At 54.3% G+C, this 24,902-nt stretch overlaps 4 protein-coding genes across 4 annotated transcripts; all 4 read right to left on the bottom strand.

Annotated features, from left to right (window-relative positions):
• Positions 1-972: 972 nt before the first annotated feature.
• Positions 973-1,883, bottom strand: LMH87_006395 (uncharacterized protein; the record flags this gene model as incomplete). The annotated part of the gene is made up of 4 exons (XM_056204275.1): positions 973-1,225; positions 1,318-1,609; positions 1,715-1,783; positions 1,853-1,883. The coding sequence occupies 4 exons, from the start codon at positions 1,881-1,883 to the stop codon at positions 973-975; spliced, it is 645 nt and encodes a 214-aa protein (XP_056059648.1).
• Positions 1,884-2,192: 309 nt separating this feature from the next.
• On the bottom strand, positions 2,193-3,245 carry LMH87_006394 (uncharacterized protein; the record flags this gene model as incomplete). The annotated part of the gene is made up of 4 exons (XM_056204274.1): positions 2,193-2,420; positions 2,486-2,888; positions 2,954-3,143; positions 3,227-3,245. The coding sequence occupies 4 exons, from the start codon at positions 3,243-3,245 to the stop codon at positions 2,193-2,195; spliced, it is 840 nt and encodes a 279-aa protein (XP_056059647.1).
• Positions 3,246-5,661: 2,416 nt separating this feature from the next.
• Positions 5,662-18,780, bottom strand: LMH87_006393 (uncharacterized protein; the record flags this gene model as incomplete). The annotated part of the gene is made up of 2 exons (XM_056204273.1): positions 5,662-18,404; positions 18,486-18,780. 2 exons carry the CDS (start codon positions 18,778-18,780, stop codon positions 5,662-5,664), a joined length of 13,038 nt encoding a protein of 4,345 aa, XP_056059646.1.
• Positions 18,781-20,154: 1,374 nt separating this feature from the next.
• LMH87_006392 (uncharacterized protein) lies at positions 20,155-22,263 on the bottom strand (the record flags this gene model as incomplete). Its single annotated transcript, XM_056204272.1, has 3 exons — positions 20,155-20,570; positions 20,628-21,405; positions 21,505-22,263. 3 exons carry the CDS (start codon positions 22,261-22,263, stop codon positions 20,155-20,157), a joined length of 1,953 nt encoding a protein of 650 aa, XP_056059645.1.
• Between the last annotated feature and the right edge of the window lie 2,639 nt (positions 22,264-24,902).

Raw genomic sequence — 24,902 nt, 5'->3', positions numbered from 1 at the left:
TCCCTAAAAAGTGGCGGCGGGGGGTGGGGGGGAAGAGAGAGACACTTTGCCATGCTGGTTGTTCCACCACCCATTTTACACGATGGGCGCTCACAAAAAAACCCGCCTATCGAGCCTGATGGGAACTGTACCCAGATGCGTGGCTGCTGGCGGCGCGAGTGTGCATGCCTACACTCGTAAAACCGATGAGCGTTGCGTAATATGGCGTGCCATCGTCGCCCGCAGCCTGAACCCCCGGGAAGCCTGGTTTATTACCATGTCGGCACAAGATGATGGAATCCCACGCAAAAACTATCCAGGGTCGTCCGATTTCAAGCAAAAAGTTCCTCCCCTTCCCGACGGGGTTCTTTGTGCTCTTGTCGTCCCTTTTCTCCCGGCGCTGGATGAGACCGTGGCAGCCCGGAGCACCAGGACGGAGCCGCCTCGGAGCGCCCCCCCCCCCCCCCCCCCAGTCGAACAAATTAGGCAGGTCCAGACACTGGACGACAACGCTAATCAACAGCCAGCGCAACAGTGTCTTTGGAGCCACTTTGGCGGCTTTTTTTTTTTTTTTTTTTTTTTTTTTCGACCGACTCCTCGGACAAGTTTCTGTACAAGTACCGTGTATCAAAGTGAGCAATCAAACATCTTACTCGCAGCCCCCAATGACATGGCATGACACGCATGCAGCCTTCCTGCCTCTGCCTGCTGCCTGCCGTCTTCCGCCACAGCCGCTCGCCCATGACACAAGTTGCCACCTCGACACCACACGGCCAACGCTGTCGCATCCCCCACGGGGTACTCTATCCGGCGAACACTCCGGAGCTGCACCGTCACCACGGCGTATGGGGGGGCACTGTCTCAGCTTCACTTCTGCACAAGTTACGGTTTGAAAAAGGAAAGAAAAAAAAATGTGTTTCTGTAATCAATGCCATGGTGAATATTGTACAAAACGCTTCATCCCTTTCCCCCCCATAACCCTGCTCCGTCCCCTTATTCTCCCGTCACGCTCGGGTCGTGCGCCAGGCACACCGCCGTCGCGTAGTCACCATCATGGCTGATGGAAACCATGGCGCTCTCGTCCTCGCCCGCCCCGTCCGCCGCTCTGATCCTCGCGACCGGCGGCCCGCTGCCCAGCGTCTCCGTCCGGGCCACGGCGGCCACGGCGCGCCTCTCGATGACGACGTCGTGAAAGGTGAGCTGCCTGTGCGTGTGCGCCTTGATGGCGGCTTCTTTGGCGGCGAATCTGCCCATCACCACCATGTCCAGTCAGAAAAAAAAATCACATGCTTTGCGAGCAGCTCCCGTTTTCCATCATCTTGTCGAGAGGAGACTCACCGTCCCGCGAGAAACGCCGCCGCCTTCCATCCGTCGGGGTCCCGCGCCGACAGCGCCTCGTGGTGGTGGCCGCCGTCGTCGCCGCGCGCGCGCAGGCTCTCGGGCTTGGGCATCAAGGGCAGCGTGCTCGCCAGCGCGCCGAACCGCGGCCGCTCCTCGTGCGCCAGGATGCGGTTGACGAAGCGCGTCGCCCGCGGCGTCTTGAGGATGCCGTAGACGCGTGAGATTTGGCAAATGTCGGTGCCCACGTTGAACGGCAGCGGGAACGCGCGCAACGGCTTCATGGTGTGGGCTGCTATTCGTGTAAACTCATCCGTGTTTCGATGGGAGCGGCAGGATCAGGTCGCGAGACACGACTCCCAATTGTCTTGACAATGATCGGTGCCAGGTTGCTCACTCACACAGCTCACCGAGACAAAGTTGCATCGCAGAGCGAGTGACAGCAGACGTCGCATCAGCAGATGTTCTAGTTGAAATTTAGCGCTGCCCGGCATCTGCAACTGACCCCACTTGCATCGGAGCTCCGTCCACGTACGTCCTGGGTCCTGGGTGTCCAAGCAAATCATCAATTTTTTATTGTAGAAATCAAGCGAAGTGGTATTTATGAGAATACCGATTGCAAAGCAAAGCAAAAGCCAAAAACCAAGAGGTATGAAATTAAAAACCATTAATACACGTAACATCGTTTCCAGTATTCTTCCATATTCAGCATTGCATGTGACAAATCCTCCACCTCGAGCTGACCACGCACACACACACACACACACACACATGGCACCATTGGGAATAAAGCTTCGGCTCTCAAACAGCCGAGTAGAGCAGTTGTTTTCCGGTGAAATTCGGCTTGGGCGATATCGCTGCAGGGCGTCCGCTTTTTACTCGTTGAGCAGAGGAGCGCGCTCGGCATCCGTGTCCACGGTACGCTTTCTCCAGCGAATGTCACGGCCGGTCCAGACGGGCACGGCAACGCCGAGCGTGGCGAGGAAGAGGATGGCCATGATGGTAAAGGCAAAGATCCACTGGAGGGCGACAATGTGGTGGGTGAACTGGGCAACACCAATGGCGGCGGCGAGGACGGAGAGCGAGAAGCTCATGGTGTAATCCTAGAAATATTGTTAGCCAGTCCCACTGGAAAGGCCGCGGGGAGGGTGGAAAAGAGAAAACTCACATTGTAGACGCCGAGGAAGAACAGGCCAAAGGCGAGGAGGGACCAGATGAAAATGTTGGCAAAGACGCGGGCGACCAGGCTGTCCTGGTGCGGGACCATGATGGCACCGTTCCAGTAGATGGCGACAAAGGTCCAGGCGAGCGGGCCCGAGACGACGGGGGCGTGGATGAAGCGCGGGTAGGTGTTGTGGCGGAAGTAGAGCGAGACGAGGTTGATGAAGTTGAGGATGAGCACCACCTCGGCCCAGTGAAAGTGCGGGTGGACAAAGAGGTAGACGAAGAGGGCGTGCAGCAGGTTGTTGACGATGAAGTGGCTGCCGACGCTCGAGGCGGCGTGGACAATCTCGGTGTTGTTGGAGAAGAGGTGGCCAATGTAGCCGAGCTGGAGGAGGAAGAGGACGATCCTGCGAGTAGTTGGGCGCTGTTAGTAGAGTACAGGGCTGGGGGAGGAGAGAGATGCCGTTCGTACCAGAAGATGGAGGCAAGAACCGAGTTCATGGTAAAGGCGCTGCGGTGGAGGTAGTTGATGTTCCAGATCTGGCCGTGGACCGTGTACCAGACCGAGACGAAGACGGAGAGGAGCCAGGTGAGCAGGCTGAGGACCTTGTAGGTGGTGACGGCGGCAGTCGAGTGCGCCTCGCGCCGACCAAAGGGGTTGACTGGTGAGATGACATGGTTAGTTTTTTTTTTTTTTTTTTTTTTTGCATCAACATTGGGATATATCTTGTTGGTAAAGGCATACAGCGGTTGAGGTTGGCCATTGTGGCGTCGGGCAGCTCAGAGCTGGCTTTGGAGCTAGGTGATGTTTGTTGTGCGTGTAAGCGGGAAGCTGGCAGCTGTTGACGTCGAAACGATGATGAGTGCGCTTTTATTCCCGTCGATACTAGATGGAAGAAGAAGAGATGTAAAAGAGAAGATGCTGGAGGAGGGGGCGACAAGGGCGGGAAGAAAGAGGGGGAGCACAGAGAGTGAAGAGGAGGTGGTGGTGGTGGTGGTGCAGCTTAGTTATTATTATTGGTGTGGGAGGGGAGCCCGGATGAAGATGGATGGCCTGGGCCTTTTTGGATGGATGACGTCCTGTTTTTCTGGCCCTTGGCTTGCTACTGCTAACGGCCGCCCTACCTAGAACCAGAACCAGAACCAGGAGCTTGGATCGTCGCACCCAGCCAGCCCCGGCGACCTAGCTACTGAGACATGCATATTTTTTAATCCATTTGTCCCGCTGTGAATACGGAAGCTAACAAGAACGGAGTCTTGGTAGTTGCTGCGTAGCTTTGTCGATGCAGATGCTTTGGCAGCCATCCAGGTCTTGCCGCGTTCAGTAGCCAGCAGCTCTTCAACATCAGACACATTCTCTTCCCCCCCCCCCCCCCCCCCCAAATACTAAATTCATCTTGACATGCATGTTCAGCTGGAGGCTTTGCGTCCTGACAGCTCATTCTCCCAGCCGCCCGGCAAATGTCGACTGGTAGTCTCGGATCAGACGCTAAGAACCAAGGCAGACCCTTGTCCGCAGCTGGCGAAGCGGGGTGTCAAAAGGTGCGCGTGAGCGCGAGATATGCAATATGCGAGCAAGCTACTGCTGCTACTGAGTACGGAGTACCTAACGTTAGTTGGCTAGTTGGCCACCACTGACCAGTAGCTAGCTATCCGTACACCTCCAGGCTAGTTACCAAGTCCCCATCACCTTATTATTCCCTGTCTATCCGTACTGCGCTGCGTTTGGAGTAAATGCATGAATGGACTGACTCGGACTAGGGTACGCTGTCTACATGAATTATTTATATTCCGGATGAGAAGCTCCTTGCCAACTTGCTTACTGGACTGAAAATAAAAACAAGAGGCCGCTCGCCACAATATTACACGTACAACGCACAGCAGAGAGAGGGAGAGAGGGGCGCCGCGACGCGCAACGCAAACCACCAGAACAGCTAGTTACTCAGTAGGCCTGTAGCAGGCAATGTTTCAAGCCACACTGGCCTCACTCAACATGACTGGGCGACTGGCTTCCGCGCTTTCATCCTCTGGTGTTGCCGCTCTACCAGTACTCGACCACGCGGCACCGGGTACGCATTCCCTCGCTTCATTTTTTTTTTTTTTTTTTCATTCTTTTTCCAGCTGCAATACTTTGCTGCAGCAGTGCAGCCACACTTTTTCACGTCCGGCTCGTCTCGTAGGCTCGGTTTCATCGCCGATGCAAAGCGACCTACCTACCTACCTAGCACCTAGGTAGGCAACTAGGTACCTACCTACACTGTAGGTAAGGTATGTACGGGTGGACGTGCCGCCGCCACCTTTCTTTGGGCGGGCTGGCGTCAGCTCTTGCTGCATTGCATGCATGCCCGCTCGCCACCACCACAATCCCCGACGTCAGTTTGACGTTTTGCCCCCCCCCACCAAACTTTAATCCACCCAAACTGCACGATTGGTACTCGAATAAACCTCGACTTTCTTTGACATGCCAATTTTCATGTGCCATTGTCTACTGAGCCGCAATTTCTAGATGGAAACCATAGATGCCTCTCTCCCTGCGGCAGGTCATCATGCAGCCACTTCTTTACATCGCGGAAGCCTGCCCAAGCCAACAAAGACTGCTCATTACAAAGAGCGACAGTGCACCACTGCCAGCGTACCAGTAGCCTCTGGCCTCTGCTTAAAAAGAACACTTGTAATAGCCCATGGCCTTTGCTCATTGGCCAAGTTCCACACACTTGCGTCGCACTGTCTCATCAACGTTTTATTTCCCCTCTGATTTAGCACGCATCACTCCATCCATCCACCATTCATCATCCACCATCCATCATCCACCATCCATCATCCACCATCCATCCCAATCTCACTCTACCCACGCACCACACACCACACACCACACACCACGCACCACGCACAACGCACACACGGGCCACAAGCTCCCCGGACTTGTGGGGACACCCGGCCCCTCTCCGATCTTCTCCACTCACCTCACCACCTCACCTCGTCCTCACCACCTTGTCCTCACCACCTCGTCTGCCCTCGCCTTCTTTGTCTTTTTACAACACATACTTCAGTCTGCCAAGTCAAAAATGGAAGAAAAAAAACTTTATTCCTTGTATAATCTAACGACAAAAGAAACAAGTACAATCTTATACAATAATCAAACGCTCCTCTCCTCCGTCATCTCGGGGTATATCTCATGCATCAGCCATCAGCCATCAGCTGCTCTCCCTCATCCAAAATCTCCGTCACGCTTCGCACATTCTCAACTAAGCTGCGTCCCAGCCCGCCCAGCAGCAGCTTCTCTGCATTCGCCGGCAGGCCCAGGTACGTCGGCGGCTCACGCTCAGGCAGATTGTGCACCCAAGCCACAAAGTCCTCCAGGCTCGTGCCTGATGGCACCGTCAGTCCGCCATCTGGTCCCTCCACAAGCTTGTGGTCCACATCGTACGCCGCAGGCGTCAGCATCTGGTGCACCAGCTGTCGCAGCATACCAAAGTCGCCCTCGTCATCCACCTTGCCACCATACGTCTCCGTCACAAGGTACCGAATCATGTCCCACGGGATGTTCTGTGGCGCAATGTTGGTGCGGTTGCCAGCCACAGTGTCCAGCCAAGTATCAATAATGAAAGCAGAGCATTCGTAGTCGCTGTCGTTGAACTCCCAGAAACCCTTCCACCCAAGGGTAGGCGCATATCGCAACCTCTCCTGCACAACGGCGTGCAAAAACGAGATGAGCAGGTAAAGACGCGACCTCTCCACCGGGCTCTTCGTGGCTCGCGTCGACAGGGACGACATCGAGTCCTTCATATTGGCACGAACACCTGCAGGCTGCTCGTACATGAGCACGCGCGACGCACGGAGCAGGTTGACCGGAATCTTGGGGCTCGATTCCATGGATAGGAAGAGACGGAATTCCTTGTGCGGGTTTAGTGAGTCCATGCGCTTCTCCAGGCTCTGTAGCCACGTGGGCGCCAAATGAACATTCTTGACGAGGACCCATGATCCCGTCTCTGCCGCACTCGTTATGGCCTTGTCGGCGCTCGCCAGTCCTTCATTGGATCCCATGGCAATGTTGGTGCACTTGACCTTGACTCTCTCCACCAGATTGTCCACCTTGTAACTAGCATCGAAACCAGGCGTAGACACAAGAGCAACCGGCAGCGTAGCAGACACTTGCATGGCCGTATTCTTGAGATCTTCCACAATATCGAATGTTTCGGCTCCAAAGACTTGTGAGACAAAGCGCTCAGCCGCAGGCACAAAACGATCCATTCGGAAGCACTTGACCAGCAGGAGCGCAAGCAGGGCTTGGTCCATGGCATTGGCACTGTCGCTCCAGATTTTGGGTACAGCATTCTCGGCAAGCTCCTCGGTGAAGAACTTATCCCAGCCGGACGTGGCAACTTCATCGAGCAACTCCTTCAGCGCGCCAATCTTTCTCGCTTCGGCCATGGCTTCGTCTCTCGCCTCGGGGTTCGAAGACAGATCGCGCCCTTCGAATCTCTTGTCCAGCACCATGTCAAGAAGAGATTTGTCCATTTTGTACGGCGTCGCTTGTGCAAGCAACAGAGCCAGCGCAACACGGTCCTTTTGCAGCAACCCGAGAGCTGTGCGTTTGAAGGTGTTGATGAACAATTCCTTGACAATAATGTCCCGACGGTCGTTGTGATTGGTCACATTGGCCAGACTCTGGTTGTTGTGCAGCACAGACTGGAAAATGTCCAAAAAGTACTGTAGCGAGAACTGGTAAAAGTGATTGAGGTAGTGAAGGTTCTCGAGCACAGCGAAAACAGCACTGCAGGCTCGGGCAATGACGCTGTATTGCTGCGTAATCTCTTCCACTTCAGCCATGACGCCTTCCGTGTTGCTCATCTTGGCAGATATTTCGGCCGCCTCTCTCTTGAGCGTCTCTAGCGTCTCAATGACGTTGTCGTCGTCCAAAATGTTACCGCGCGACTCGTTGAGGGCCTGCAAGAGCTGCTTCTCCAGCTGTCGCAGATGGACCTTGAATTCGCCCTGCAGCTTGATGAGGTTGGAACGTCGCTCGTCCACGTCAGGACGCTCCGACTTGAGGACGTCGTTGAGCGATTGCGTCTGCAAACTGCTTTGCGTGACGGTGAAGTTGACAAAGGTGGTACGACTGCAAATATCGGGAGCAAAAGTGGCTGATGGATCCCGGGTCGAGAGATACAGCTTAAAGGCTGGCGAGAAATCAATTTCCTGCTTACCAAGCTGGATAAGGACACGACCACCAGTGCGCTGGTATTCCTTGTTGAGAACATGGTTCAAAATTGGGTCAAGGTGCTCGGCATCCTGAATCAAGATGGGGTTACCGAAACGAAGCGAGGATTCAAGTTGCTTCGTAAACGTGTCATCCAGGAAGCTGGTTACGGTCAAGCGCCGATCCTTGCACTCCTTCTGCAGGAATTCCGTAACTCTGCCAGAGGGGTCAATGATCAACGGATAACGGTTGAAACGCTTGAGGATGATTGCGTTTTCGGTGCAAAGGTCATCCACTGGCAGTGAGTTTTCTTGCCAGCCCAGGCGCTCATCGGCACTTGACAGGTACTCGGTGACGGGGTTAGGCGACTTGTACTGGATGCCAGAGAGATAGAGCTGGTGGAGCCAGTCATCCATCATGGACTTTCTGAATTGCTGGTCGTACAGACCACTGTACGCAAGGAAGGCGGCAGCAACCAGAACGTCGCCGACCAAGGTGCTGATTTGGGTTTCAAAAGACTTGCTACCTTCCTCCCATCGGGTACGTTCCGAGGAGAGGCTATCCAGCAGGCGGACACTGCGGTCGACCTTGAACTGGACTTTGGACATTTCCGACTTGATCGCTTGGGTCTCGCTGATAAGTGCAGCATATTCGGTCTTGTAAGTGTTGATGCTGGACTCAAGCTCTGCAATATTGTTCTCAACAGCCTTGGCGTTGGCCTTCGTCTGCAGAGCCTGCTCCTCAAGCTGCGTAACTTCCTCCTTTAGGGGGCCAACGCGGTCGAGAATATCCGAGTAGTTGACCTGAGCAGTGACCCATTGGACGAGGGGACCGCACGCCTTGGAGGCGCGGTTGACCTTTTCAAAGGTAAAGTCGGGAAGGGACAAGAATTCGTTGCGTATCTTGTTTCGCAGCGTCTTGGTCATTTGCTTGCCATTGTCAAACATGAGAATGCTGGCAATAAAGTCGTCCTTGCGAATAATGGCCTGGACAGCCTTCCAGTCATTGATTCTGTGGCCAAGCAGCGTGCAGACGGCATCCAGCGCAAGTCTGACACCCTGCGGCGGATTACCCATGGATCGAACTTCAGTCAGGTGCTGACGCTTGATGTTGCTGACACTGGCCCTGGCCTCCTCGACGGCGGGCTCGGCCTTGTCGAGATCCTCCAACACAACCTTCTTTCGCGACGCCACTTCCGCCTCCTGCTTCTCCAAAGAAGCCTGAATCTCCAACGACGTATTCTTCCTCTGTTCTGCCTCGCGCTGGTCAGCAACCATGCGCTGCAGCTTTTCGTTCGCCTCGGCATCCTTCTGCTCAAGCTGCGCTTTCTTCTCAGCCAGGCTGACTCGAAGGTCGCGCACCTTGTCGACAGTGTCTCTCAGCTTCTCGAGACCAACATTCAGATGGCGTTGCTGTTCCTCCAAATCTTCACGCTTCTCAGTGTACAATTTGACATATTGGCCCACAAAGTCCAGGAAGTGACGTGGGGTAAGGAAAGTGATCTTCTTCTGTTGTTTGTACAGCTTCTCGTTGTATCTCGCGAGTGAGTAGTGGATGTACACCATAGAGTTGACAATGGTCTCGCGGTGAGAGGGCGGCAGGACGAGGCCGCGATAAGCAACAGGCACAGTATCAGGTGCGGACCAGCTGCTCTTATCCAGGTCAATAGACTGGGTAAGTTCGTGGCCAACCTGGAACAGTGCTTGGTCGCTCCAGTCTCCAAACCAGTTGAGCACGCAACGGTTGAACAAGGCGGGACTGGTAGCAGCCTTGGAAGAGAGACCATCCTCCGGTGGGTTCATGGTGAAGACAACGTGCAGGTTGTTTACAATCTGCTGCGTGAACCACTTGTACAGTTCTTCCGGGGAGTCCAGGTGCAAGTTCTGGCGTTGCGCACCTTCCTTGCACGCAGTCATCAGGGCTGCATATTCGTCGCCTTCAAATAGACCAGGGACTTCGGCGTTGGCAAGCAGAGTGTTCATACGCTCGAGGAAGCCAGAATCCAAGACGTTGGACTCATCCATGATGAAGCAAATCTTTTCACCCTTGCAGCCGCAGCGGCGCAGGACCTCACGCAAATCATCGTCAAAGTCTTCGGCGGAATACTTGCCATGGACCTTGATCTGGAACACCTTGAGACCGTTCATCCAGGCGACGAAGCGGGAAAGGGTCGTCTTTCCGGAACCGCTGACACCAATCAGAATCAAGTGACCCTGAGGCTGGCGGAACACACGGTCAATGCGCAACACATGCTCCAGCACGTCGTTGAAGAGGATGAGAGGAACATCAACCTCTTCCTCGCAGAAAGTCTTGAGACGGGCCTTGACGAATTCTCGCAATTGCTCGCGATCAACGGGGATGTAATTCTTTGACAGCCAGTTAGAGAATAGGATCGGTCCTCCAAGGGCCTTTTCCTCGTCAATGGTAGGGAAATATTGTAAAGCAATCTTGCGAACTGAATCCTCAGTCCACTTGCGCTCGTCCTCAGCCACGAGACGATCCTGGAATAAACGGAGAGCTTCGTGAGCCCAGATGCGTATGAGACCTTCAATTGACAGCGTCTCGAGCGGCTTGATAGCTTCGTAGACACCACGCACCCAGCGAGTAAGTTCACGAGGACTGTATACGTAGTGTGGCTGGATCTCGCGCGTGAAGCGCTTCTGCGACTCCAGGTAGAAGCGAACCATGGATTGCGTGAGTGGCTCGGCATATCCGCGAAGAGCAGGGATAATCTTCAGCACGGCCGAGTTGAATGTGCCGTAAATCTGGTTGAGAGACAGCTCACCGGGGTAGTCAACCATGATAAGAGGAGCGTGGCGCAGGAACCTGGCGCCCATGGGCGTTCTGCCGGCGTCGGTGGGAGGGTTACAAGCTCCAACGAATTGAATTCGGTCCAGAGTAACCCATGACTTGTCCGATGTGCGCCAGAAACCGTTGTGCTCAACAAGCTGACGTAGGAAGGAAATGGCGCGCTGAGTTCCATACTTGTCAGGGGCAGGTAAGTTGATTTCATCGCAAAACACAACAAGCCAGCGTCCAATCTGCGTAGGCGAGAGCATAACCCCGTTCAATGTCTTCTTGTACTCGCAGTACTGCTCAAAAGTCTTGATCAGGAGGTCTGGTGTAGTGGCGCTAGAAAAGTTGAGGCCGACGACTTCCATGTTGGGCAGCTTGCGAAGGGCACTGAAGAGTGTCATTGTTTTACCGGAACCGGGAGGACCGCACAGCAGGAGAGGCTTGTGCTCGGCCAGCCAAGAGTACAAAACGTCTTCGTGGCGCACAGTATCCAGCGTAGGAATGACAACATCAGTTTGAATGATTGAGTGGGTGTTGACCTCAATAGATGGCACCTGAGTCTGCCACGGGTTCCACTCGGCCTTGGGCAGATTGACATCGAAGTCAATGAGTGAGCTGGAACCGTCCAGAGGCGGGGAGCCAAAGTTGGCAAAGGCGCAAATCTCATCGCCAAAGGCTTTGCGGTCACCAAGCGGGCAGTCACCAGTAAAGGCCCAGACAAGAGCGAGTAGTAGTCTCTTGGGCAGGAAAGCCTCGACTTGCTCCAATTCCAGAGGGAAGTCAGAGTGCTGGCCATTGTACTCAATCGTGTCGCGAACAGCCTTGTTGAGAAGAGAGAACAGCGTGGTGAGCACACGAGCAACGGTAAACTCCATGATGTGGTTATACTTTTCAGCCTTTTCAAGGGCTTGCATGACAAAGTCATCGCCTTCGAGATAGCCCTGAAGAAGGTCCGCAGCCTGGCTCTGCACTGCGAGTGTCTTGGCAGCGCTCTGGCCAGTGGCGACACTGTCTTCATCAAGATCCTCAAACGGCACGTTGCGCAGCGACTCGAGATAGTGCGTGATGACCATGTTGGGCGTAACAGTTTCTTCGCTGAACCAAACCATACCGCAACGAGAGACAGTAGCCAGAGTGGCGTACTTGAGGGTCTCAACTTCAAACATGATGCGGACGTTGGAGGGCAGGTTCAGACGCTCACCATTAGGCAGGGTGAGCAGCTTGTTGTCGTCGAGAACACTGTTCAGGTTTTCAACCCATTCGGGATCGACGTCACCATCAAAGACGATCCAGTGGCGTTTGGAATCCTCACCACGCAGGTTATCGACAATCTTTCGCAGAATGCTCGTAAAGAGACCGTCAGTCCACTCACGAGTGGTGGAGTCGAGGTTACCATAGAGGGCTTCCTTTGACATGACCTTGGAGTCGATGACGTGAGAAACACCTTCGGTGCCCTCGACGCGTTGAAGAGCGTCGAGCAGCAGTCTCCAAGCGGCCGACTTTCCGCTACCAGAGTTTCCAACCATCATGACACCGTGGTGGATATTTTGAATCTGGTATAGCTGGAGGATCTTGGTCATCCATATATCAGTAACGACCAAATGTCTCTCGGCCGCAATCGCACGAATAGCCTCCTCGAGAGCATGCAAGTTCGCCGGCACATATTGAACGCCGGGAAAGCACTCGCCTTCGATGCCTGTCATAATATCGACATCAGACTTGATTAGCTTGGGGGCGATTGTTTCACGGACACTCTGCACAATAATTTCGGGCTCGACAAGTTCTTCTGCACCAAGATTGCCGTCGGTGAGACGAGCGCGCTTGAGACCACCAGAGCTGACCAAAACACTTTTGAGCGCACGCAGTCCAAAATCGTAATGAGCCTGCTTGGAGAGCTGCTTGGAGCACATGTCGAAGAACGGAACAGCTTGCTTGGAAAGCTTCTTGGCTTGGTTGAAACCCTGAGAGTAAAGCATGACTTCGGCGATGAGCTCCTTGTCAGGCTTCGACATGGCAACACTGCGGAAGAGCTTCTTCAAGTTGTCGGGCAGGTTGGAACGGCCTGCATAGCCAGGGTTCATGGTGATGAAGATACCCGTGTTCTCATTAACGCGCAGTTGACGTCCAATAAGGTCGATCTGTGTGTCATCATTCTCACCACCGCGTTTCAGGCCAAGCTGAATGTTCTGAATCTGCTGCGAAACGGCAGACAGGATACGCTCCTCGAGACGGTTGAACTCGTCAAAGCAACCCCAAGCGCCGACCTGGCAGATACCGAGGAAGATACGACCCATGGCCTGGAAATCAAAAGTGTCGTCACAGCAGAAAACGAGAGTGAATCTTCCGAGCTGCACACCAAGTGCCTTGACGGATTCGGTTTTACCAGTACCGGCAGGTCCGTAAGGGGAACCACCAAGACGTTGGCAAAGGGCCTGTGTCAGCGTCAAAAAGCATCGGTCCGTAAGAGGTGTGCGCACAAGGCGTTCGGGGACACCGAGATACTCGAAGCCGTAGTTGAGCTTAGCATTGGCCATCAGGATGTGCAGGCGATCAATGGCAGGGCCCTGGGGTGAGTAAACGTAGCGCATCTGCAGCTGCCAGAGGTAGTGTGTAGGTGAATCCGCGTTGGCGGCCACCAATTTCTCAATCACGTCTCGCTGATGGACGCACTCGGTGATCATCTGTTCGCACTTCTTGCGGAGGATAACGGGCAGCTCCTCAAGAACGGTGTCGGCAAGCACACGCAGAATTTGAACCTCTCGTTCAAAGAGCTCTTGGAGAGTCTGGCCGCCATTGGTAAGAGATTCTTCAACAGCAGTCGTCCAGACAGCCTGAGAAGCGAGAACCACGATCTGGCTGGGGAAAACTTCCATATACTGGCGGAGTGCGGTGGTGTCAATCGTGCCGGTCTGGAAGATGGGATTATACTGTTCAACAGCCTCTGCAAGGAGTTCAGCGAGGCTAGTCTTCATGCCACTCTCAAGCAAAGCAAGCCAGTCGTTGATGCGTGGCGTCTGTGCCAGGGAAATTTCCTTCTTCAGCATGACGACTTCGCCTTCCTTGGAGGTATATCCGGAAATGATTGTCTCGTCGTCCATGATGAGGCCGGAAAGACCTGCAAACATCTTCTTGAAGTGTTTGGCAATACGGAGAGTATCGTTGCTGTTACCAATCATCTCAAGAAGGTCTTCGTCGCCGACAAAGTAGAATCGAGGGAAGGATACACGTTCCTTCTCAAGGTATTCACCGAGAGCCTTCTGGATCTTGTTCAACATCTCGGCCAGACGCTCCAGAGACTTTTGAGCATTGGGGATGTTAAGAACATCGAGCACGTAAGGAGTCTTGTTGGCCTTCTTCATAACAGCCAGGAATTCGCTGTTGATGTTTTGGAAGCGGCCAGACTCAATAGGAAGGAGATGTTTTATGTCGGCATTGCCAGTAAAGACACCCTCGAGATAGACCCACTGTCGCTGTACGTCAATCCAGACGTCAAAGAGAACGTGGACTCGGTTCAGTTTGTCTTCCCAGGAGACAGCTTCCTCCTCAAATTCCTTGTAGTAGGGCGAGTGCTTCATGGCCTGCAGAGAGTTCAGGTTCTCACTGCACTTGGCGAACAAATCGTCCCAGCCGCGGATGAGCCGGCATTTGTTCTGGTAATTGACCATTTCCAGAGCATAGTTTTGCCAGGTCTCACGGACCTGCTTGAGGAATTCTTCGAGGGCCATTTCACCCTGGGCTTGGGTAATAATGTCTTTGACAATGACTTCAGTGGCAACCAGATTCAGGTCCCAAACATCACCGAGCGTCATGGAGCTAGGAGAAAAGCGCTTCTGCGGCTTAATCTGCTTGTAGATCTTGTGCCAATGACGCTCGCGGATGGCATCAGACTTGAGGTCGGATAGAATGGGATTGACTTTGAGGAATCCACGAAGGATGCCCTGGACATGTTCAAATGCAGCGTATTGGCGCATTCTACTGGGCATTTCCTTGGTGCTCTTGATGAGGTCGTCCACCTTCGAACGGATCTTGCGGGGCTGAACAGCTGTCCAAAGAATGTCTCGAGTTTCGTTCAAGTTGGCCCAGATTGTGGACAAGTTGGACCAGACAGACTGAAAGTCGCGTACTTCTTCCAAGGTAGCCTCAAGTGAATTGTCTGCGCCTCCAGGCAGGTCGAGGGCTTCCTTGGCTTTAATGACTTGTTGCAGGTCCTCTTGGATGGCGGAAATACGAGTCTCGAAGCCGCTCAGCGTCGCAGAAGCAATATCCGGTTGAATTGTGCCAGAGACGGGCTTGTCCTCGTTCCATTGGGCCACAATCTCTGCGATGCGTCCACTGACAAGCTTGTCTTGGGCAATAATGTTGGCCCGCATGGCATCTGACTGCTCCTCCATAACGCGAGATTTCTTTTCGAGAATCTCCTTCAGAGCTTCCCACTGACTGTCGATTTGTTCAATGTGTAGCCAGTCGTTGGGGAAGTGATACCGTTGGCGAACAAGCGTAGACTGACCTTGGCGGAACATGTCAATCTCCGGAGCCCACAGCTTCACGTTTCTCTTGCAGGTCTGAACGGCAGTGATGAATTGAACCGCCTGTGCTGTGGATGAGGTGTCGGAGCTCTGACTTTCAAGACTCTTGCGAGCCTTTTCAATATCGGCATTGACTTCGCGCATGCGAGTTCCAAGACGGCCAGCAAACTTGATTAGAATTTCCTGTTGCCACTGATCATACTTGGCGTTGACTTTGGTTTGCACTTGGTCGTAATCAACGGTAAGGTGGCCAAATGAGCGGCTGACTTCCTGGGTGTCAAAGGTGGTGCGCACCTTTCGGATATCTTGCAAGCACTCTAGCCAGCGTGGGAGATGATCACCAAGCATGTCATAAACTTGCTCAGACTGAAGATCCCAGAGCGACTGGAACTGCAGCCACTTGTCCACGTAGGCGCTGATTTCTTGTAGCTTCTTTTCGACAGAGACGTAGACACGTTGGAGTGTATCCGCACACTCAGTAGGCAGATGAGTGAAGCGAGGCTCGTCAGTGATGGTAGTGTTGAGGCTCATCTGGTAGCGAGCAGCCTTGATCTTACGAAGATTGCATACAATGCCGAGCCACTTGTGCAAGTGCAAGAACCAGCTAGCTCTGGCGTACTCCATGGGGGGGTCGAGATAGATGACCTGATTGCGCATGGCTACTTCCAGAACGAGGCGTTTCATTGTTGGTCCTGCAGGCTTGAGCTCATCTTCAGATGTAACTTTGCGACGGGTGCCCTCGGATGTCTCGTCTTCAAACGCAGCAATCCACGATTGAATGGCGGTGTGCAGACGGTCGAGCAGTGCAGCCTGGATTTTCTTATTCAGATCACGCACCCAGAATTCGAGGTTGACATATTGCTCCAGGTTCAGCTGATCGACGGCAGCCTGGATAGTGTCAAGTCTCGACTGGAAGGCAGAAGAGTCATAGTCGCACGAGCCAAGCTCTTTCAGAGCCTGTTCGACTGTGGTGTGAATGTAGCTCAAAGCAACGGCCTTCGTTTGTAGCACAGAGACTGCTGCCGCAAATCCACGAATAAACATGCCGTGCTTACTTTCCGTGTTCTTCGACAGGCCGTAGTCGTTGGCGCCAGGTAGCAGTGCTCTCGTCTGCCGCTGATCTGTGTAGAAGAGTTCATGGGAGTTTATGAAAGACTCCCATCGCAGAGGGACACCGTCAGCAATGAGCTTATAGACGTCGTTGCGATAGCCATTGAGCAGAACAGACTCCTCGCCCATGACAGATATTTGACGAAGCGTCTGGGACAGGGTTCTGACGCTCTCCATGAGACTGACAGCGTAGGGGTAGACACGCTTGGCATCCTTGGACACAGTGGTGACAGCGTGCGGGACAGAGTAGGACTGCCACGTCAGATTTCGAGTCTCTTTGAAGAGAGTAATAATTTGAGGGTCAAAGTTGACAGCAAGCTCCAAGATGCCGCCAGCGGATCGGACGCGAGCGATGTCAAATAGCTGGCCAGAGATGGAGATCTTGCGACGACCGACATCTGCAAGCCATGCCTCGTAGATGCGACCAGTATCGAGCTTGTGCTTGAACAGCTCACTCTCCTCCTGAAGCTTGTGGCCTTCAGCATGGATAGTCCAGTCAGGACCAAGAACAGCCTCTACCTTGCGCATGTAGCCATCTAGCTGGAATTCAATCTGGCGAGCCCAAATAATGGCACCAGATACGGGGGGCAGGTCGCGCAGTTGAGCCATTGCGTGGGCTTCCGAGTGGCCGTATTGCTGCTTGAATCTCTCGTGGAGACCGTTGATGGCTTGTTTGACATGGTCCATAAGCTGGTTCTGGTACTCCTGGATAGCGCCACGAATCTTGGGACGCACAAAAAGAGCGTTGAACTTGGAGAAAACGCGGAACATTTCGTTGGCCGTCTTGGCAGTGGCGAGGCGATCACGAAGGCGCGCAATAATAGAGTTTTCTACTCTTGTCGTGCGCTCATTGTAAAGGTTCTCTGCCAGGACCCAGCGTTCCTTGCCTTGCTCGGTAACGTCCAAGAGGTCAACATTCTGCAGGGCTTCCCAAGCTTGCTGCACCTCCTCGACGGCGTCAACGTCACCCATTTCCTCCATCACAATGCCGTTTGTAGTAGTTGTCTCCGTAGTTCCGGTGATGGTAGCATTGGGGCCAAGGACATTGACAATAGTGCGCTGGAGCTGCTCGTGGTTATCACGAAAGGTGCTAACATATTTGATGCGTGACTCAAGTTCCGAATGCTTCTTGTTTATCTTGATAGGAATGAACTTTTCGTTTCTGCGACGTGTCACTTCACGAGCGACATTAGTGAATTCCTTGATGTTGTCCTCCCACGTGTGAAAGATGTCGTCGCACGTGCGCATAATCGTCTGGAACTGCTGGTAGTCGAGGTTGACCAGCTCCGTACCGGGAAGCAGTCGGTGGAGTACATCATCCAAATCGGCAGAGATGGCTTCGACCAGCGGCAGCGCTCTGCGGATCGGGTATGGGCAAATTCTCAGCTTCTTGTTGAGATGATTGAAGATTTGAGAAATGGCTTCCTGGACCTTGGGTAGGGACGTCGCAGACAGCAGCTCATCTAGTGGGAAGTCTCGCATGAGCTGGTTGTACTTTTGCACCTTTTCCATGGCTTCCTTGAGACCAGTATCGGCCGTAAAACTGACAGTCGCTTGGAAACGCTTGGCGTGCTTGAGAATCTCCAGGGTCAGCAATACACCCTCGCTGCGAAGCTGTCCCTCGATGCCCTCCAAAGCCGACTCCATGGACAACCAAAAGTTGACTTCCTGGCTTGCGGTGCTGAACTCTTGGTTGGTGGGGGATGACGGGTCCTTGGTCATCTTGGTAACGCCCTGAATGGACTTAATCCATGTGTTGACATTGGCCTGCAAGCGGTTGAGGAACGAGCTGTCTTGGAGGAGCGTCGGTGGTATAGAATCGATGGACGGTCGGCCATGGCGAGCGTCGGCTTCTTCGAGCGCGCTCTGGACCATGGAGTGAAAAGTTAAAGAGATTTCGGGTATATCGACGTTCTGCTGGAGATGGAGCAGGCTGAGCTCCAGATCGTTGAGCCTCTTCTTGGTGACGGGGATCCCGGTCTTTGCGTCGACATCAGCGCGGCCACGCAGCCCGTTGGCAGCTTGCTGGCTCTTAGTGTTGGCGTCAAAGTACGGGACCAAAGCGTGGTGCACCTGCGAATGTAGCACCTCCCACGGAGAAATACTGGTGCCCTGCTCTCCGACGACAGCATTGAGGGCAGCCGGTCCGGGCAAGTTGGTGATGAATATTTGGGATGTGAGCGATCGAATCGGGTCGATGGGCTGTGGTGATTTTAGCAGGACGAGAGACGCGACGGTCGTGGCAGACGACAAGATTTCGGTCGTAAGTGTGTAGTGGAATGACGAGGGGACTGTTTCGAGACGTGAAGTTAGCTATCAGCACAGACTGCATGACTAGGGCGTTCTTGTGAGCTACTAGCCAGATGACGTACCGGCAACGTCGCTTCCAGCATCAACGGCGGAAGACGCAGCAATGTCCTTTTGAATGTAGAGCACGTTTTGGTTGTCGTTGGCAAATCGCGTGCAGCGAGCTAGCGTCTCGGGGTGTCGAGAGCTGTGCAGCAGGCTGCCTGGTTGCTCAAGCTCCTCCTTGCTCGCACCGAGGGCGACCACGCAGACGGCGACGAGGTGATCCAGCACGCGCTCCGGCTCGATGGTCGGGAAAGGGGCCGGCGACGAGAGGCCGTTGGAGACGAGCCCCGACGCCGGTGGTGACGAGACCTCCATGGCGGCGTATTAAGATAGGGGTTGCCGCAACAAGAGAAGAGACCACGTCGGGTGGCGATATAAGGTCAAAGGTTTATGGCGAAGAGTAGAGCGTCAAACAGACCATATCCGGTTGTAGCTTGTATCGCAGCCGATCGGTGTCCAGATTAAAGAGTATATCGTGCTGTTTCCTAGCAGCAAATGGCAAGACGAAGCAACGTTCGACGCGAGGAAGAAATCTCGAGAGCGGTTGCGTCGGCCAGCAGAGTCGGGAAGCTTGCGCTTTTCAAACAATCTCAGGGGCGCTGTAAACGGGACGGGGGGTATCGGTGCCGCGACTGGGGAAAGGCAACGGCAAGAGGAAGAAAGGGGGGGAAAACGTCAAACTTTCTATGCACAGATCCAGGCCGATGGAACCGACGGCCAGTTTGTGCCTATCAAGAAGGAGAGGTATTAGAAGAATTAGGGTGTTTGCGCAATGCCAGGGTGCGATGCTGGAAATGGAGGTGAGGTGTGTGCTACTTTTTGGGTACAAAGGTCGGTACGCCAAACTAGGCAGTAAGTAAATGAAGAACAAAGTACTCCGTAGCGTGTACCTCCCAGTACTGGTACAAGACCAGACCCCATTAGGCTGCGGCAAGGTACGCGACTTGTGGTGGGGTGCGCGGCGCGCCCTGAGCAAGCCTGGTTCGTCGCGCCGTGGCATGTGGGTTTGGAAGCTGTGGCTTGACGAGCTGCGACGACCCAGCTGGCACCGTGATTGTGCGTCACACACCTGTCACAGTACCACGAGGGCATCAAGCAGATCCGACTACACAGTGATGGCACTACTCGGCGGCAGAGCAAATCAAATAAAACAAAATGAGAAAATCACATTTACCATCGAGTTCTGAAGCTGTAGCTTGACAGGCTGCGAAAGCCCAACTCGCACTTCGGCCACATATCGCACACCCGTCACCGAACAGCAACGGCATCTCGAACAGCCCATCCGTCTACACAGTGACTGCACGACAAAGGGCAAAGCAAGATTCTCAAGGTTCCGCTCTTGCATTGTGTCCTCGGCTTAGCAGCCGAAACTAACAAAAATAGCTTAATCAAATCATATTCGTAGACCTGAACTCTGCCCGGCCTGTGCCACCAATATATGCTCCCATCTCCTCCCAATCACGAGCTTTGCCGCCTTCAGCGCACATTGACGATGACATTGTATAATATATAGAAAACACCCAAGCCCAATCCCAGAAACTCCGCCTGGCTCATCCAGCCAATTTAAAAAGAAAAATCATGTTCGATCAAATTATCGTAGCCATGCAGAATCATGTTTCCGGAGTGCTTGTTCCAGACAGGCCCGTTGCTCTTGGCTCTTCAACTTTCATCCCGTCCGCTCCTCACAGCTCACGGTACTATACTGCTTCCACCCGCGCCCCCTTGCTCCTGTCCTGCAAGTCTCTCACGCTGAACCATGACTCTTTCGTTGCATATGTCGATGAACATTTCAAACTTCGTGATAAGCTGCTCCTTTTCCTTGATTATGGTCTTGAGCGAGTCTATCTCTTTTTGCTTCTCCTCTTCCATCTTTTTCATGTCCTCGTGGGCCTTGGACAGCTCGCGTCGTAGGTCAGAGCGGATTTTGTCCTCTGATGACTGTGGCGTCTTGGTATATATCGCTGGTCGGTTCTCGGCAATGCCCGAAGCCACCTTGGTAGGATTTCGGTTGATGGCAGCTCGCGCATTGTAAATGTCCCTCGGGAGGAGGTGGCATTCAGGGTTTTCAGTCTGCAGAATTTGCAGGGTTTCCGGCACGCCCGCTCCTGTTGTTACTTTACAGTTAGCATGAGTCTGTAGATGAACGGCGTTAACAAGCCTACCATTTTCTTTGAGACGTTTGACCTCGGCGACCATTTTGCTGTCCAGTTTTCTGGCAGCAGGATGGTCAGAAGGACCTTCGCTAGGGCCATGATTGTGCGTCAAGTGCTGCGGGTTGGGTCGATAACGAATAGTCCACTGTGTGCGCTGCTCAATGGCGAAGAAGCCAAAGGGGCAGTCACATTTGCGAGATGAAGTTTTGCGCTTACGGAATTCGGGGCTGACGCGACTTGGGGGCTTTCCAGCTCTGTCGCAAACAAACAAAACCTTCTTTAATCCAGGTACCGTCTTCTTGGACCGGCCAATGACAATAGCATAGCCGACAGAGGTACAGTATCGAAGAACGGCTTTTTGCACGGCTTCCAGCGTAGGATAGCTGCCGCCTTCAGGAGGCGGCGACATCATCTCACCCATAGGTTGTGATGGCACAAATGAGGGGTCGTTGCGAAGCTTGGCATCCAGGGCATTGGGATCTTCAGCCTCTCCTTGGCCTTCCATGTCGATATCCTCAACAGTATGAACCTCTTGTTGTTGCGGGAGCTGAGCTGGAGCAGTCCGGGGAGTCGCGTGAGTCTGCTGCGCCTGCGGCGTTCGGCTCTTCGCCTGGTGCTGTAGCGATTGCTGCTGGCTTGGGGGGGCCGATTGCTGCTGCTGCTGAGGCGTAGGCTGCTGCTGTGGCTGGGGCTGAGGAGTATGTTGTTGAGGCGTAGGCTGGGGTTGGGATTGTTGCTTCTGGTGTGCTTGCTGCTGCGCCTGCTGTTGAGCCTGCTGCTGCTGCGCCTGCTGTTGTTGCGCCTGCTGCGCCTGCTGCTGTTGCTGCTGTTGATGTTGTTGCGCCTGCTGCTGTTGCTGTTGCTGCTGAGCCTGCTGCTGCTGCGCCTGCTGTTGTTGTTGAGCTTGCTGTTGCTGCTGGAGCGATTGATGAGGCTGGTGCAGCGGGTGGTTCTGATGCGCAGGCTGTGGATGAGTCAGATGGCTGGGGTGGCCAGGATGACTTTGATGGGCTGGATGAGACTGATGCTGCTGGTTTTGGTGTTGGTGCGATTGCTGTGCTTGGTGGCTCTGTTGACTGTGATGCGCCGTCAAAGGATGAGTCGGGTGGCCAGGGTGCTGATGCTGCTGGTGCTGCTGGTGCTGGCCCTGCTGCTGATGGCTCTGGTGACCATGTTGTTGCGGGTGATGAGGCTGCTGCTGGTGAGGTTGCTGCTGATGTTGCTGGTGTTGCTGGTGCTGCTGTTGTTGGTGGTGAGAGAGAATCGGGTCGTGCTGTATAGACTGGGTGATGGCGCCCGGGAAAAGCATAGGCGACGGGTTTGGCATCTGCTGGCGCGAGGGAGCACCACGCTGGCGCTGAGCGGCGAGACTATTGGGGAGGTGCGGATTCGGGCCGCGTGAGGGTCCATTGGGGACATTGGCGTTCATCTGGTTCGGAGGGAAGATGTGCTGATACGTGCCTTGCTGCGGCTGCTGCGGCGTGTAGGCATGAGACTGGTAGGGGGAGGCAGCATGGGGCGCGGGAGACTGCTTGTTAGGCTGGTTCGGGTGCGATGGTGGGAAGCCTGCGCCGCGACGAAGGCCAGCCTGGGAGAAATTCAAGGCGGCATGCGCATTGGAGCCGGACGGCCCCAGTGTTGACATTTTGCACGCAGTATCGAGTTGCCGGTGGGAGATGTGCTCGATGAGGACGGGCAAGTACGACGCGACGGGCCAGACGACGGCGTGGGCCCAGAGTTGACCTTGTTTTTTTTCTTGCTGGCAACGAGCTTATGTGTCACGGAAACGGCTACCGATTATGAGCGCGCGGCGACTTGGCCGATATTCGAAGGGAGCAAAGCGGCGATGGGAATGAAGCAACAACCGACAGCGACGCGATGCCAACGATGATTTTTGTTGTGCGGGTGGCAGTGTTCGTCCACCCAATGCGTTCGGGCAGACCGCGTTGGCGGGGACAGAATAGGGCCGGGCAGCCCACGACAGCCAGCACGAGGGATTTCGTAAACGGGAGTGGCGGACGCAAAAAGTCGGTGGAACGCAACGTTTGCGGGGGAGCGAGGCAAAGCGGACGGGAAAAGCGAAGCTTGCCTCGAGCCAACACAGTATACCGATCAAGAAAGATCAAATGTTGAAAGAAAACCCCTGGACGTGGACTTTTTTGGGTGTGTCGATAAATTGGATGCTGGGTTGGTAGAGGCGTGGAGGTTGCAGCACGCGCCGACAGGAGGTGTGGGCAAAGGAGGAGTGAGAGGAAGAGGGAGAAGGAGGAAGGGGAGGGAAATGAGAGAAAAAAAGCGAGAGGGTGGGCGTGTGGCAGACGACGACACGGCACTCGTCCTCCACGACCCAAGGTAACAAGATGGCCAGGCTGGCCAGGCTGGCATGCGACAGCCTATTACAGATCCAGGTAGACGCTACGTGCCCCGTGGTGCCCAACTAACAAGCCCACTGAAACGGTACTTTGTCGAATTATCTCTCGGCAGGCTTGCCACAGCGAGCGCCTTGTTCCCTTGTTCCAGTGGTTATAACTGGTCCTTTTCTCGCCACTGCTTGACTTGCCAATCTGTCAACAACGCCATCTGCCCATCCGGCCCACCAGCAATACCGTCCAAGCTGGTCCAGGCTCGCGTGGCTTTTTCCCTCTGTGCTGGCAGGCGGCTGGGCACTGTACCTACCGGTAGTGTATGTGGCCACGTACACTCCCAACGCCGACAGTCCATGGCGACGATGATGTGCAGCTGTGCGACCGCTGGGCGGACCCTCTCGTCGGCAGCAGAACAAAACAAATCAAAATTCAACCCGCAGCAGAACCGACGAATCTTCGACCGCACACATGTACACGATGGGAGGAGAAGGGGGGGCGCGCCGATTCAGCAGAGACCCCCATCCCAAGTCTAGCGCGGCCGTAGATCCAGCACACACCACCGAAAGCATCTTTTGTACGTAGTACTGGACCACGGCCCCCAAAGAAACACTATCAAGCACGCACAGAGCAGTCGTTCAGATGCTGGTTCTTTTTTGTTTCTTCGTAAAGTGCTATTTTAATTACATAAAGGGGGGATCGTTGTAGGTTGGACGTGATCAAACTAGCAGCAATTGAGCCCAAGCAAAGTGGCCGAACTCTTGACACGCAAAACACGGTCGTCGCGCCCCAGTACTTCCAACGTGTCGACCCTCGAATAGCAGTAGCCGAGGACGGACGAGTGTGTCTGTGCAGAAAGCTTGCTTATTCCTACCGTAATGGTCTTTTTTTTTTTTGGCACAGCGAGCCGCCTGTTTGTCGTATCCGCCTCCACATTCATCACCGTACCAGCAGCACGTGTCAGACGTCAGCAGGCAGCCTTGTTATCTTGCTGACCACTAACACAAACAAAACAAAAAAACGCGCTATGTGACTGTGCTGCTTGTGGCGATTCGCTCTCCTTGCCGCCGGCTGCCTCTGCCGTCGAAGCCTTCGATACTGACACCAGTAGCCTGGACATAAAACTTGGCAACAGACTCAAGCATTTTAAGCGCTATTCTAGTGGTCGTGTGTCCCCAGTGCTCGAACCTGGGCCGTGTCTGTCCTCATGGTGGTGGTGTTGTACTAACAATATTATTAATAACCCTCCCCCCTACCCGGTAGTGCTTGACGGGAAAGGTCGCTGCCCTCGTTACACAATGCGGGCGGCGCAGCTGCAGGACGAGGGAAAATTAATGCACGTATGCGTCCGTCTTCATGCCGTTTATATCTGCATCTGCAATTTGCATCAGTGATATTTCCATCTATTCCTGCAACGACCGTGGACTACCTGGATGCGCAACCGTCATGGCAAGCGGGGCGACAGTTGAGATTCCCACACGCCTCTAGCTCCTGGAGCGCTGTGGCTGATGCTGATAACGGGCTCCGGGCTCTTGTCAGCACATGTCGATGCCGCAGGGCAGGCAGTGCACATTGATGATGTAGAATCTATCAATTGCTCTGTACGATTACCCCCCGAGCATCACACGAACCGGTGTGGCCCTCCGATCACATCAACTGCATATCCCATTTACTGGTACGGTTCACCGTACACCTCTACCTCCACAGAGGGTCTCGTCTCCCCCCGCGCTGGCCAGCACACCCACCACCCTCTGTGGGCCCCTGTTCAGCCCACCACGATACACCACCTCAGGCTCACACACCCAACACGCCCCCCCAGCTGCCCAGAGCCATGGCCGCTGGCCGCCCCGTCTAGAACCTCCAGAACGTCCGCAATGCCCTGAGCCCGTTGCTATCGACACCACGATGGAACCCCGTTTGA

The sequence above is a fragment of the Akanthomyces muscarius genome, chromosome 1 (genome assembly GCF_028009165.1).
Source record: "Akanthomyces muscarius strain Ve6 chromosome 1, whole genome shotgun sequence".
NCBI classification, from domain to species: Eukaryota; Fungi; Ascomycota; class Sordariomycetes; order Hypocreales; family Cordycipitaceae; genus Akanthomyces; species Akanthomyces muscarius.
This window is presented reverse-complemented; position numbering and strand designations above follow the sequence as displayed.